The 16,305-nt window shown below is 42.9% G+C and overlaps 1 protein-coding gene across 1 annotated transcript in view; it reads left to right on the top strand.

The window, feature by feature from the left end:
- Positions 1 to 1,056: 1,056 nt before the first annotated feature.
- Positions 1,057 to 16,305, top strand: part of LOC126475424 (teneurin-a) — a 353,360-nt gene continuing 338,111 nt past the window's right edge. Inside the window, exon 1 of the mRNA XM_050103269.1 lies at positions 1,057 to 1,167. Coding sequence (XP_049959226.1) covers positions 1,149 to 1,167 — 19 coding nt within the window. The 5' untranslated portion in view covers positions 1,057 to 1,148. The remainder of the gene's footprint in view (positions 1,168 to 16,305) is intronic.

The raw sequence follows: 16,305 nt of genomic DNA, 5'->3' as shown, positions 1-16,305 counted from the left end.
TTCAGTCCAGTAACAGAACTTCTGCTGTTGTACTTGCAGCGAGCGGAGGTACACATGTGCAGCGTTGGATTGAGGACTCGTTAGCGATGCGGCTGTTTTGGGCTGTATATCTCTTGTGCCTCCTTTCAGTGTCTCTGCACTCCCTCCTGTCCTGTTTTCCCTCTTCATCTCCCGCCCCACGTGTTTCCCGCCTCTTCGTGTACCCACTGATGCCCCTCCTCTCTTCATCCCGCCGCTTCCCCTGCTGCCCCTTTTCCATCCTCTCTGCCCTTTCCCTCGGCAGGTCCCACCTGGCAGTTTTATTCTTCGTCGTGTGTGCTCCAAGTGGGTTTTAAGTGTGTTGTTTCGGAGTGTTTTTACTACTGTGGCCGACCTTTAACGTGTGCATGTCCATTCAGTGCCTTCTCTGAGTTTTGAAGAATCGCGAACTGTGTTTCTTAACTTTCTGGTGACTTTTTGACTTTTTTTTTAACTGTCCTCCATGAACGTCTCCGTGTTGGTCTAAATTTTTACCTCCATTTTCTCCCATTATTCTGTTTTAAGTTCCCCTTTCTCGCCTTATGTATGTAACATTTTATTCTTATTTTAAGTTGTCATGCCACTCGGCTGAGGAGCGGCGGATTGTGCCGCTGACAGCCCTCCCCTGCCCATATGGGACAGGGGAATGAAATCACAATAAAGAAAAAAAAATTGGGCTGTATGTCCATCGTCTAGTTTTTATCCAGCACTGAATCGATGAGTGATTTGCTACCCACGCGGCGACAGTTTCTCCTGAACTAGCGTTGCGGCGACTCTACGTATTATAGCATCATCCGCGAACGTTTACAAGTAAGACTGAAATGTGCTACTCGTGTATGAATTAATGTTGTGTATTTAGATGTCTTTGAACCAGGACGCACGCGCTGTGCCGGCAACTGACGGCGACGTTTCGGCGTGTTGGCAGGCTGACTCCTCAGGGGGCGTGCGCGCTGATGGCGGCGGCGCCGCCGGCGGGCGCGGCGCCCGCGCTGCCCGTGTTTCCGCTGCGCGCCGCGCCCTACTCGGCGTACAGCCCGTCGCGCTTCCACGTGGACAAGCGCTGCCGCCGCCGCTGCTCCTGGAAGTGCTGCGCCATCGCGCTCATCCTGCTGGCCACCGCCCTCGCCGCCATGCTCGCCTACTTCGGCGGTGAGTAGCTATATCACTCCGCCATCTGACGGGAACTTTCATTCATTCTAGCCTTGACGCTCTCGCTTCTGAGCAGTGCACGTGTGAGGCTGAAACTGACAACGGACACTTGCAGTTACTTTAGTAGTTTCATGTGGTGTTATTGTAGGCCCATGTAATTTAGTGTCGTGAAGTACATTGAGGTGACAGAAGTCGTGGGATACCTACTAAAATCGTCTACATCTACATGATTACTCTGCGATTCACATTTAAGTGCTTGGCAGAGGGTTCATCGAACCACAATCATACTATCTCTCTACCACCCCACTCCCGAACAGCGCGCGGGAAAAAGGAACACCTAAACCTTTCTGTTCGAGCTCTGATTTCTCTTATTTTATTTTGATGATCACTCCTACCTATGTAGGTTGGGCTCAACAAAATATTTTCGCATTCGGAAGAGAAAGTTGGTGACTGAAATTTCGTAAATAGATCTCGCCGCGACGAAAAACGTCTTTGCTTTGGTGACTTCCATCCCAACTCGCGTATCATATCTGCCACACTCTCTCCCCTATTACGTGATAATACAAAACGAGCTGCCCTTTTTTGCACCCTTTCGATGTCCTCCGTCAATCCCACGTGGTAAGGATCCCACATCGCGCAGCAATATTCTAACAGAGGACGAACGAGTGTAGTGTAAGCTGTCTCTTTAGTGGACTTGTTGTATCTTCTAAGTGTCCTGCCAATGAAACGCAACCTTTGGCTCGCCCTCCCCACAATATTATCTATATGGTCTTTCCAACTGAAGTTGTTCGTAATTTTAACACCCAGGTACTTAGTTGAATTGACAGCCTTGAGAATTCTACCATTTATCGAGTAATAGAATTCCAATGGATTTCTTTTGGAATTCATGTGGATCACCTCAGACTTTTCGTTATTTAGCGTCAACTGCCACCTGCCACACCATACAGCAATCTTTTCTAAATCGCTTTGCAACTGATATTGGTCTTCGGATGACCTTACTAGACGGTAAATTACAGCATCATCTGCGAACAACCTAAGAGAACTGCTCAGATTGTCACCCAGGTCATTTATATAGATCACGAATCGTATCGGACTTACTTTTTCTTCGACGTGGCCTGGACTCAAACAAATCGATGGAAGTCCCCTGTAGAAACATTTAGTCATGCTGCCTCTATAGCTGTCCATAATTGCGGAAGTGTTGCCGATGCAGGATTTTGTACATGAACTGTCGTCTAAATTGTGTCACATAAATGTTCGATGGGATTCACGTCAGGCGACGTGAGAGGCCACAACGGTCGCTCGAATTGTCCAGAATGTTCTTAAAAAATTGGTTCAAATGGCTCTGAGCACTATGGGACTTAACATCTATGGTCATCAGTCCCCTAGAACTTAGAACTACTTAAACCTAACTAACCTAAGGACAGCACACAACACCCAGCCATCACGAGGCAGGGAAAACCCCTGACCCCGCCGGGAATCGAACCCGGGAACCCGGGCGTGGGAAGCGAGAACGCTACCGCGCGACCACAAGATGCGGGCAAATGTTCTTAAGCAAGTGACGAACACCTGTGGTCCAGTGACATGGCGTACTGCCATCCATAAAAATTCCATCGTTGTCTGCGAACGTGGCGCCCTTGAATGGCTGCAAATTATCTCCAAGCACCTGAATGTCCAGAGGACCCCAGGTGCATGCAAGCACAGCCCACACCATTGTGGAGCCACCACCGAACTGCACAGTGCCTCGTTGACAATTAGAGTCCATGGCTTCGTGGGGTCTCCGCCACACTCGAACGCTACCACCAGCTCTTACCAACCGAAATCGGGACTCATCTGACCAGGCCACGGTTTCCAAGTTGTCTAGGGTCTAACGGAAGTGGCTATGAGCCCAGAAGATGCTCTGCAGGCTCTTATCAAAGCCACTAGGTTCGGTCGTCTGCTGCAGTAGTCTATTAACGCCAAATGTTGCCATACCATCCTAACGGGTACGTTCCTAGTACGTCCCACATTGATTTCTGCCGTTATTTCACACAGTGTATCCCGTCTGAAAGCACTAAAAACTCTACCCAAACGTCGCTGCTCTCGCTCCATAAGCGATGGTCATCGGCCACTGCGTATCGGTGGTGATACGTAATGCCTGAAATGTGATGTTCTCGGCACACTCTTGACTCTATGGATCGCGAAATGCTGAATTCCCGAACAATTTCTAAAATGGAATGCCTCATGCATTTAGCTCCAACTACCATTCCGCGTGTAAAGTCTGTTAATTCCCGTCATGCGGGCATAATCACGTCGGGAGCGTTTTCGCTTAAATCACCCGAGCCCAAATGACAGCTCCGCGTATGCACTGACCTTTTATACCTTGTCTACGCGATACAGGAGCCATCTGGATAGGTGCATATCGCTATCCCTTGACTTTTGTCACCTCGGTGTATGTCGCTGTCTGTGTTGTCACAAAAAATGGTTCAAATGGCCCTGAGCACTGTGGGACTCAACATCTTAGGTCATAAGTCCCCTAGAACTTAGAACTACTTAAACCTAACTAACCTAAGGACATCACACACACCTATGCCCGAGGCAGGATTCGAACCTGCGACCGTAGCAGTCCCGCGGTTCCGGACTGCAGCGCCAGAACCGCAAGACCACCGCGGCCGGCTGTGTTGTCACAGTCTTAGCCAATATAGACTACATGATAGGCTACATATAAGTATAAACACATAGGCAGTGGATAGTGGGAATACACGGCGAGCATATTAACAGGTTGTAAATCTGATTTGCAACTGCTTTGAAGCACATGTATCGTATTATTTCCGAGTTAAACGTGACCCGCGTCTCGTTGCAAAAAAAAATCTTGAAAGTCGGGAAAAATTGCATGCAGCACAGATCTGCATCGGAGTACTGAAAATGCACCATAAATTATTTTTAAAAAACTTACAAAGCGAAAACTGGCCTAAGCTCAGCACGGGCTACTTGCTCTATTGCTATGTGAAGTAAAGCACTCACAACAAAAAATCGTCTTTCCGACAGTGGCGCGAGTTGTCTACATTGTTTCAATAGTAATGAGCCTTGAAATATAGAGCTCTTAAGCTCAAGCCACGTCGAAGCACACAGAGTTCTTGTTCTTTTACACTATGTGGTGCTGATCATTCTCAAATACACAAGGACAAAACAAATAACGCCCTAGACTAATTTGCGACCGCCCAGTCGAAAAGGCACGCAAAATTCCGCAATGAAAATCATTTTGCTGGTAAGGGGAAAAAAACCGACGCTTCCGTCGTCACTGGGCTCCGTACGAAAGACTTGATGGACAGCGCTTATCTGGGCTGACTCCGCGTTGGAAAAATGCAACTCAATACACATGCGAAGCCATGGTATTCGATTTAACAATATTTAGAAAAAACGACTGAATTAAATCTCGAGCCTCGTACAAGATACTAGTGATATCTATTCTAGATCCCTGTATCAGAATGTGGCATCTTTACCTGTTACATATGACGAGGATAGTGAAAGAATTCACAAACCGCTATTAGGTAATTACCGCCGTAACGCAGATGCTGAAGGGGTCTAGATGGGAATCTTTAGAAGAAAGACAACATTATTCTCCTGAAATAATTCTGCATAAATTAAAGAGGCCAATAATGGCGAATAACTGTGCAAAAATTGCATTGGTTCCATCGTATAATTCGCGTAGGGGGATATTAAGACGTTTACAGAGGCTTAAGAACAGTCAATATACAGTGGCTAGCTTTATATATATGGAGATGTAGACCAAAAAGATTACGAGAACCAAATCCGACGAAACTCTTTCGTATCTGAGCACACTGCCTCTCAGTCGCTATGCAATGTGGGGCCGGCCGAAGTGGCCGTGCGGTTAAAGGCGCTGCAGTCTGGAACCGCAAGACCGCTACGGTCGCAGGTTCGAATCCTGCCTCGGGCATAGATGTTTGTGATGTCCTTAGGTTAGTTAGGTTTAACTAGTTCTAAGTTCTAGGGGACTAATGACCTCAGCAGTTGAGTCCCATAGTGCTCAGAGCCATTTGAACCATTTTTTGCAATGTGGGAGAGGTTAGTCAGACATGACTAGTCAGCTATTCTTCTGCATCCCATATAATCTCAAATGATTATCTGGTGCTTATCTATGCTAAACATAGATTGCTTTAAAAGCGATCATTCTCAAAAAAATACTAATAAACTTGTGTGCAGTTCACAGCTTCTCACTGCACTGGTTTTCTTTATGCTGCTTTCCCCTTCTAGGCACTGCTCTTGTCATGAGTGTTTTCTCCGAAAGGATAGGATGACAGACTGCAGATCTCCGTCGCCAAGAAGTTAATGACAACATTCCAGTTCAACCATTTAATTCACTTGTAAGAAAAAAAGACTCTGAAACACCTCCGCCGACAAAACCCATTCCATTTTTCCTATTTGGACCATCTACGTCAGTTAGCAAACTTCTGAACGACTCTTGATACAACCAGTTATCCAATTCCTCTTGTCCGCTCTGGAATACAATCACATGTCTTCCTAACAACTGCAAAAAATAAAAACGTTCCAGTAATCAAATGCTGCGTCCTCCTACTAAGATTCAGTGTAGCCGGCAATGGTTTAACCTTGGTAAGCGCGTATATTGACAAATAAGTGCAGTGAAACACTTGGTACATTATTTTGTAGGTAGGAATCTTTAAGGAATAACACGAAATATGATAATGTAAATGATCAAATAAGAAAACACTTAAGACGCTACGCTGTAAACATATCATTTACTCCGCGATCAAAGAGAACTTGTTGTCGTTACCATGTCTGGTGGGTAAGGATGATCCGTTTTGGTACGAAGTTTTAGCTCTGTAGTAATAATGGATTAAAAAATATAAGATTTTTGGTCATAAAGGAAGTTGTTACATTTGCAATATCTAAATCAATACATTCTTTTCAAATGCAATGGAAGACAGTGACCCCTTCACCTTGAAAATTATCTACGTCTGATCTCAACACAAATCAAGTAAATGAAGTTCTGTCACGTATTATTCTGATAATACACCCACATGGTCAACACTATAATCCATTGGCCGGCATAGCTGACGCCAACACTGGAAATGTTCTTTCTGCCTCCTGATAATCGTTTTCAATACAAATATATTTTTCTCAGTAGTCAGTATAATTACGTAGGTTTACTGACACTCGTGGGTGACACATTCACCCACTACGTCATCCATTCATATTCCGCCCGCTTCAGAATTTCAGCAAAGGTGAATCTACTAACCGAGCAACAATACCCCTGACCCAACGCTTTCGACACCCTAGTCTCAATAATCGATCTTTGCACCTATACGTGACATGTGTGAATGCACAATGAATAACCATGGAACTCTTAAATACCCTTGAGGAGACTATCACAGTGAGTTGTGGACTTCTCAAGTACCGCACCAAGGTTAACGGAATGAAAGTTCACGCCACCGTGGTTAGAAAAATGAGAATTTCTCTTACGGAGTTGCTGCCATGTGGGGGAATGAGAGGCTTGGCTATAGTGCACCCACTTACACAAACAGTTCTGTGCCATTCTTGGTTATCAAAAAATCACGGAAAGTAACATCGTTACGGAAAGCAAATGCAAAAGCAATTTCGCGCTCATTAGCATGGAAGTTCGTACCTGTCACAAGTTGCAACTCTTTATTGCGCTCTCCCCACATGTAGGTGGAAGGCCTGTGACTGCATAAAGCGGAGAAATGAGACGGGCGACTCCTTTCGTTGACCGTCTGGTTCGTTCTGCCTATGTCTGTCGGGACAGGGATTTACACAGCCTCCCAGCCCCTTTGTCTCGCTCACATTCATTTCTGTTTTGTGCCTTGATCATACTGTCTCCGAAATCTGCTATTAGTGGGACTGATTTTTGGGAGCCCAAACGCTATCATATTTTCGTGTCGATCATCTTGCAATAAGGAAAAATAGATGGCACTGCTCAGAGAGACAGGGTTACCTCGACCTTCCGGAGGGATGTCCTGGCAGAAAAACTACAGAACATTTCTCTCTCCAGTTGTATCCCTCAGCCTGCAAGCTTTAGAAGAGTTTCCACAGCGCTCAACTCGCCATCTGTTTCTTCAGCTGAATGGATATTTAAAACTGGTCACTAAATAAATTTCTCCACTTTGCCCACTAAAACAGTTTTCGCTACAGATATACCAATCTGAAACTACAGTTTGCATAATATTTTAATTAAAACTATTTGTGAACTAAAAAGTAACTTAGATACAGAGTAATATATGATGGTTTGGCACATACATTTGGATCAGTTAGTTCAAATAGGGGATGTACGATGATACTGATGTTGGGAGTTTATGGGACGATATTCGAATATCGATAGAGACGTGTCTAAAACATCGATGTTACAGACAAAAAATCTAGTATCGATGCTAGCCAGAAACAGATTACTTCCTACCAGTGAGAATAATCTTTTTCATCATTTAAACGAATCTTTTCCTGAACATTTCTCATAACGACCGCAGTTCGACACATGTATAACGAAGGATGTGGGCTTGGGAGAAGAGAGGGAGGGGGGGGGTAGCGACCAAGAGCAATATTTTTTATTTTTTAAAGAACTAACGTTTCCTATTGTAGCTAAGCGTGGACTAATGCCTTTCATTGTTCACGTTTTCGTTGTGTCAAGTAGTGTGTAAAACACGTTGATATTCGATTGGGGCCGGCCGAAGTGGCCGTGCGGTTAAAGGCGCTGCAGTCTGGAACCGCAAGACCGCTACGGTCGCAGGTTCGAATCCTGCCTCGGGCATGGATGTTTGTGATGTCCTTAGGTTAGTTAGGTTTAACTAGTTCTAAGTTCTAGGGGACTAATGACCTCAGCAGTTGAGTCCCATAGTGCTCAGAGCCATTTGAACCATTTATTCGATTGGTGTACACGTTCGTAGCGTTTTTCCATAACAGAGCATACGTGAAACAGAGACTTTAGTCATCCATAACATATTATCCTTCACTATTCACAACAGTCTCCCAACGCTGGGACAACTTTCGATTCGTGGCGAGAACTCGTCGAGACACGTTCGGAGAGCTTTTTAACCCGAAACGAAGTTCCCTGAAGATTGTTCGATAGAGAGCGGAAAAGTGAAAATCTGAGGGTGCAGTGTAAGGTGAAAAGGTGAATAAGGTGGGTGCGCAATGAATTCCCACCCAACTCCTGTACTGTGTTTTCTGCCACTCTAGCTGAATACGGGCGGGCCTTGTCGTGAAGTAGCATCACTTCACGCTGTCTTCCTGTTTTTTTTTTTGTTTTTTTTTTATTGTGTCTGCAAGGCGTCTCAGTTGTCAACAACAAATGTCATCAGTGATAGTTACATTTCGAGGAAGCAATTTGTAATACACCCTACCGCCGCCGTTCCACCAATTGCATTAAACCTTTTATTGATGAGCCCAAGTCTTTGACAGTCAATAAATAAACCCATAGTAACCGGAATCCAACACGTAAAACAAAAGCGCTGCGAACTTATGCCGGAACCAAATACTTTACGAGAAAACATAGAAACTAAATCTGATTTATGGAATGAACACTATAAAACGGCATAAAAGATGAATGACTTGCAAACTGGAACAGATACGAACCTACCGTTACAGCTCCGTCTGAAAAATCGCCTCCAATATCTTAAAAGATATCCTGTGGAAGTATGAATGACATCATACGTATTACCAATCCAAAGCTATAAAAAAGTGCGCTTAAATATTTGAGCCGTATAGCCACATCTACTTGTGAAAGACTGTTCTCAAAAGGAAAATACGCTCTCTCTCAGTGACTCAACAGACTTAAGGGGAAATTTTTCTCATAATGACCCTTTTTCTCAACAAAAATGGTGGATATTGAAATATTAATTACTGAAAATAAAGAAGTAAAAACTTTAAAAGGAAAATTTCTAACTATGACTATTTTTGATGACCGATTTCGGTTAGACTGACGAAACCGGTCATTAAAGTAAATTAGCGATCTTGCCTATTGAAGTTTTTACTTCTATACTTTCAAATTATTCTAGATCGTTCACATACTTGAGTAACGTCAAGCATAATCAGTGATAGCTATTACCCTAAATCTTGATTAATACAGGGTGGCGCACGAAATGTGTTACCAATTGTTTCTTTCACAATTTACGACACACGTTAGATATCCCGCTGTGATCTCTACAGCAGTACCAGCAGAGCTTGGAAAAACAAATGAGTTACTAAATGACGTGTAATTCACGATATTGCCACTAGGAGACTAGTAAGCAGCAATGGCTGATAATGGAAGACTGAAGACACAGCAACGATCGGCAATTGTGTTACTTTTTCATGAAACGAAAAGCCTTGTTGTGACTCAGAGGCGTTTTCGACAACAGTTTAACACACGATGGGTCCCTTGCAAGAAGACCATCCACAGGTTGTACGATAAATTTGTACAGGAAGGAACAGTATTGGAAGCGAAGCGATCTCGGCCTAAGCCTGTTTGTTCGCCGGAGAATATTGAAGCGCTACGAGTTGCTGTACAGAGAAGTCCCGGGAGATCGTGTAGAAAGGCAGCAGTGCAACTGGGAATATCCAGACGCTCCGTTCAACGCATTCTTAAAAGTGACCGCCATATGTACCCATACAGGATGACCTGTACACAGAAGCTCACTGAAGAACACAAGCAGCAGAGACTACTGTTCAGTGGGCGGAGGATAGGGAAGAAACTCTCAACAGCGTTTGGTTTTCAGACGAGGCGCATTTTCATTTAGACGGTGTGGTTAACAACAAAATGTACACTTTTGGGCCACTGAAAACCCACAAGTGCTTCATGAACGACAACATTACGCTCCGAGCATTACAGCGTGGGCAGCAATTTCCAGTCACGGACTTATTGGACCCTTTTTCTTTGAAGAAACTGTGAACAGCGAGCGTTATTTGAGCATGCTTCGAAATAGCTTCATTCCACAGCTTCTTGCTACTGCCTTGCCCGTCAACACGCAGTGGTTCATGCAAGATGGAGCAAGGCCACATACAGCAAACACTGTGTTGGGGTTTTTACACAAGCATTTCGACAAGCGTATCATTTCACTCAGGTTTCCAGATCGCTTCAACGACGGACAAAATTGGCCCCCCAATAGTCCATACCTCAATCCATGTGACTTTTTTTCTTTGGGGGTACCTAAAGGAAAAAATTTTCCCGAAACGTCCACGTGATTTAATGGAGCTCAGAAGACTTACTCTTCAAGCTTGCAGTGAAATTACGGAAGACATGTGCCGTAAGATAATCACTAACTTCAGTGTTCGTTTGAAGGAAGTTAGGAAACGAAATGGTGGACATATTGAGCATGTGCAGAGTTAGAACAAATCTCCATGGACGGTTCTTGATTGTGGTATATGTTCCTTTCAGATTGTATTGACAATAAAGTTTATATTCAAAAACTAAATGGTAACACATTTCGTGCGCCACCCTGTAAATGTCACATTAGGTTACATATTTTGACTTTTACGCCATTCCATAGATTTGTCGTTTGCTACTGACGTTAGAAACTTCGATGTTTTGGAGATCGATTATTATGCTCGACCATCGATTGAGGTGTTTATGATGAAATTGATTTACCAACATCGGCACGTCCAGAGTTCAGATGCGCTGCAGTGAAATACGATATCCATGTGCATTGCAAAATAACTGCCTGATGCTCAGTATACGAATCACGAGTCGGTAAACTTCCTACGTAAATTACATTGCAGGGGATGAAAAAAAAAGTTTAAAAAGTGCGTTTCAGAGAACTTCCACTAGTGGATTCTCGCGATCTCATCATTTCATAAATGGACACATAAACGGATTCTTTTTTTTAGGCGAGGAAATTGCCCGTGTTCCTGACAAATATTGGCCATACATCATGCCAAATGCGTGTGTTTCCCGTCGCTTTGTGAATCAGCAGTTCCACTTTTGCGGCACGCGGCTGTTTTGTAACTGGCCAGTTCGCTTGAATTGCTCTATCAGACGCTCTAAATTAAAGTAAACATCAATTCTACTGTTCTAAACTGAACAAAGCACATTAATCAAATCAGTGTTTGCATGATACGTAAATTACCAGTTGCGTTTCTCGCGCTGACATTCAGCTCGCTACAAAGTCGTACCTACGGCAATTTGCCGGGCGCAAGAAGCTTGACGAAAGCAGTTCATGTTCATTATTCCCCTTCCTTTTCCCGTCGAAACGTGACCGCCTCCACTGCTCACAAAGCGCTGAATCACGAAGGTGGTCTCGTGCGAGAGGTGCTCGTCATTTGAAGGCAGGCGAAAAGACTGGAGAGAAAAAAAAAGAGAAATACGACACGGCACTCGCTGACAGCACGCAATTAAATTTTAATTGCGAAACGAATAAAACGATCATTAAAGTTCTCGTTGTATACAAAACCCTTAAAATACTGACCGTGCGAATTTTGCGAGAGATTTTTCATTCCATTTGTTAGTAAAAACACACGGGAATAAGAACGTACACGTAACACAGAAGTGAAGATACTTCTGCCTCGGGAAAATTTTCGGACGATAAATTTAGACTCGAATAATGCAGGCTACAATTAGATAACAACTTTTTTTTAGAAAATAAAAAAAATAACGAAAATTCTGTACCGTTTCATAATTAATTTTCGCGGCCGGAAATATTTTACGGGGAGACCATGATAATTTATTCTTTAAACGCAAATAGAACGTCTTTGTCCTAAGGAATGCGTAATTAAATTAGAAAGTTAATCATTTTAATTTGGCCATTTAATTTTCAGTCTGCGGGTCCGTCAACTGGCGAATATTTTTGCATCTCTTCTCTTCGTAGAAATGAAGCGCAAGACAAATGTATAGGCAATGTAGTACATTACAGAAGAGCAAATATAATTTTTGGTAGAATGTCCTTAATAGCTTACGTACCTCTAATGTGTGATAAAGATTAATCTCCCAATCTCTTGAGATAAAGATTTTGTGAATCGCGTTTTCTTAATTTGGAGGAACAAGGTCACAGAATCCTCATTTTTTTCCCCTAACCGTCATAGCGTTACAGTATTCTCAATGGATGAAAATAACACAACTGAGTTGCTAAAGAGCTTCGATCATCTACCCAGCGGTATACATAGTTTAACAGACGAAAAAGTTATCTTCAAACACAAAGTGAAATCATATCTGCTCCGCAGAAGAATTTCTTAATGTGTGGTACTATGAATATTGTGTGTGTGTGTGTGTGTGTGTGTGTGGGTGGGTGTGTGTGTGTGTGTGTGTGTGTTGAAACGCCCCCTTTGGAAAATTGGTGAATTACTGTGATGGTAACCCCTTACGTTATTTGATTTTCAAACAGCTGAGCAAAACTGAACGTACTCAGACATTTCTCTCTTTACTTATTCTGATCAACACTAAGCTGACACACAATATTTTTAGCGCAACTCAATCTGACGTTCAATAATCCCCACAAAAGAATGGCCCTGACTAACAATAATCTAACCCTTCATGAACCACTTACCTCAAAAAAATCTTCGTTACTCGAACTACTGCAATATAGCGAGCGCCAATCCTGCCAGCTAAATGAAAGATTCTAACTACGGAAGGCACTAACTACTGATAGGCATAGTTAGCAAATTAAAGATTTTGATAGAGACCTAACAATGCATTTACATTAATAATGTTCAAAAGTCTATATATATATATATATATATATATATATATATATATATATATATATATATATATCTCAGTTCATGATATCCAGTATTACAAATTTACTCTTTCTGATGGACACACGTCCAGATAGTCCGCTCTCAGCTCTCAAAACTCTGCCATCTCTCTCCCCACATCCACCACTGCTGGCGGCTCACCTCCAACTGCGCAACGCTACGCGCTGTTCACATCCGACTGCCCAACACTACAATAGCAAATATTCCAACAATGCCAACCAGCCGCAGACTGCACACAGCACAGCCAGTGATTTTCATACAGAGCGCTACGTGACGTTGCCAACATGAAAACCTAAACAACCTACTTACAGTGTGTGTGAGTGAGTGAGTGAGTGAGCGCGCGCGTGTTTAAAAGAGACCGAGAAAAAAGCCAAGTTAAGTAAAAATCACTGTATGCATGAAGAAAACCTTAGAAGTTCTGTAAATTATTAGCATGTTGCCGTCTATATATCCCATTGAGAAAATGTACTATAAGTGTACAGCTGACTCGTTCCACATTTTAGGAGGGGGTCGCAATCAATATACACTGAACCTGCACATCTCTACTACTAAATGCCTATCCAACAGTTTTCAGGAGCAAAAACATATGACTTTCAATATTTCATGTAATTATTGACCTAATTCAAAATTTTAAGATGCTGCCATAATCTGTCCATTAAGAGGTATAATCTTACGTTAGAGATTTAACGAAGAATGTCGAGTATTAAATTTAGAAACAGCGTATGTGTCTTTAGACAGCACAAGTTACCCAGACTATATTCATCCAGTGATTGCGACTGAGAGAATTTAATGATTTCCAAATAATTTTATACAAAATTTCTAAATTTTCGAAGCTTTTTATTGCTGATACGCCCCCAAAATAGTGAAAAAACTTACTGCTTACTATATTTTTGCTGCTCGTGAAGAAAAACTGCAGGATCGGGCGTGACGTTTTACAAGTAGCGATAAAAGCTTCCGTTTAAAGGTGTTACTGCACAGTATATTACAACGTAGCACGACTCTGATGCTTATATATAAACAAAGACGTGTAGGCAAGGGATTAGTGTGATTTACTTGTATATAGAGGATCTATACAAGGGCGATGTACTTGAGGACAATATTATGGATATGGAAGAGGATGTAGATGAAGATGAAATGGGAGATATGATACTGCGTGAAGAGTTTGACAGAGCACTGAAAGACCTGAGTCGAAACAAGCCCCCTGGAGTAGACAACATTCGATTAGAACTACTGACAGTCTTGGGAGAGCCAGTCCTGACAAAACTCTACCATCTGGTGAGCAAGATGTATGAGTCAGGCGAAATATCCTCAGACTTCAAGAACAATACAATAATTCCAATCCCAAAGAAAGCACGTGTTGACAGCTGTGAAAATTACCGAACTATCAGTTTGATAAGTCACAGCTGCAAAATACTTACGCGAATCCTTTACAGACTAATGGAAAAACTGGTAGAAGTCGATCTCGGGGAAGATCAGTTTGGATTCCGAAGAAATATTGGAACACGTGAGGCAATACCGACCCTACGACTTATCTTAGAAGCTAGATTAAGGAAAGGCAAACGTACGTTTCTAGGATTTGTAGACTTAGAGAAAGCTTTTGACAATGTTGACTGGAATACTCTCTTTCAAATTCTAAAGGTGGCAGGGGTAAAATACAGGGAGCGAAAGGCTATTTACAACTTGTACAGAAACCAGATGGCAGTTATAAGAGTCGAGGGACATGAAAGGGAAGCAGTGGTTGGGAAGGGAGTGAGACAGGGTTATAGCCTCTCCCCGATGTTATTCAATCTGTATATTGAGCAAGCAGTGAAGGAATCAAAAGAAAATTTCGGAGTAGGTATTAAAATTCATGGAGAAGAAATAAAAACTTTGAGGTTCGGCCGATGACATTGTAATCCTGTCAGAGACAGCAAAGGACCTGCAAGAGCAGCTGAAAGGAATGGATAGTGTCTTGAAAGGAGGATATAAGATGAACATCAACAAAGCAAATCGAGGATAATGGAATATAGTCGAATTAAGTCAGGCGATGCTGAGGGAATTAGATTAGGAAATGAGACACTTAAAGTAGTAAAGGAGTTTTGCTATTTAGGGAGCAAAATAACTGATGATGGTCGAAGTAGAGAGGATATAAAATGTAGACTGGCAATGGCAAGGAAAGCATTTCTGAAGAAGAGAAATTTGTTAACATCGAGTATAGATTTGTCAAGAAGTCGTTTCTGAAAATATTTGTATGGAGTGTAGCCATGTATGGAAGTGAAACGTGGACGATAAATAGTTTACACAAGAAGAGAATAGAAGCTTTCGAAATATTGTGCTACAGAAGAATGCTGAAGATTAGATGGGTAGATCACATAACTAATGAGGAGGTATTGAATAGATTGGGGAGAAGAGAAGTTTGTGGCACAACTTAACTAGAAGAAGGGATCGGTTGGTAGGACATGTTCTTAGGCATCAAGGGATCACCAATTTAGTATTGGTTGGCAGCGTGAAGGGTAAAAATCGTAGAGGGAGACCAAGAGATGAATACACCTAGCAGATTCAGAAGGATGTAGGTTGCAGTAGGGACTGGGAGATGAAGAAGCTTGCACAGGTTAGAGTAGGATGGAGAGCTGCATCAAACCAGCCTCTGGACTGAAGACCATAACAACAACAACATGTATTTCCATCTTGCGTGCGATAAACGTGGGAACGTGAACTATGACGACGTCATTAGCAAATGCGTGCTAACAGGATCGACGTGCTGTTACCCATTTCTTGATTACCGAAGGACAAACACCGATAGACATCCGTCCAAGAATGAAGACTGTGCGTGGGCAACATGTTGTGGGACGTTGTGGGACGGCGCGCCAATTTCTGCGCTGGTGCTATTCGATACAAGACACTGGTCGATTTGAGAGGCCAGCCTCACCCAGCGGGGGAGACCCGAGCACCTGCCCTACAGTCCTGATTCAATGATCACGCCTTCAGTCCCTCAAACAAGCCCTTCAAGGGTCGACGATCCCTGTCGGACGAGGAAGTGCAGCTGGCTGTTGCAGCACGAGACCTTGTTTCACCAAACGTGTATCTTCAACCTGGTGTGTCGGTGGTATGATAGCCTCAATGGCCATGGTGATGTCCCCTGATTGGCATACCCATTCTGAACTGTGTGGCCTTCGAACGCAAGCTTTTTGATCGCTTCTTATAATTTTTTAGTTCTTTACTACTCTATCCACAACGGCACACCACACGTAACACCACTGAATGTTCCTGCAATTTGGATCATTGTGCGACACATAGTTCAGGATATATGACGTCATAAATACTGAGATGTGTGAGACACTAGCTTTTCTGAAAAAGGAGTGCAAATTACCCGTACCGTACTCAAGCAATGTTTCGTAATGAGAGCACCTAGCGACCTCCAACAAACGTGAAACATGATTTCAAACCTTTTTTTAACTTCTTCTCGCT

The sequence above is a fragment of the Schistocerca serialis genome, chromosome 4, assembly GCF_023864345.2.
Source record: "Schistocerca serialis cubense isolate TAMUIC-IGC-003099 chromosome 4, iqSchSeri2.2, whole genome shotgun sequence".
Classification (NCBI taxonomy): domain Eukaryota; kingdom Metazoa; phylum Arthropoda; class Insecta; order Orthoptera; family Acrididae; genus Schistocerca; species Schistocerca serialis.
This window is presented reverse-complemented; position numbering and strand designations above follow the sequence as displayed.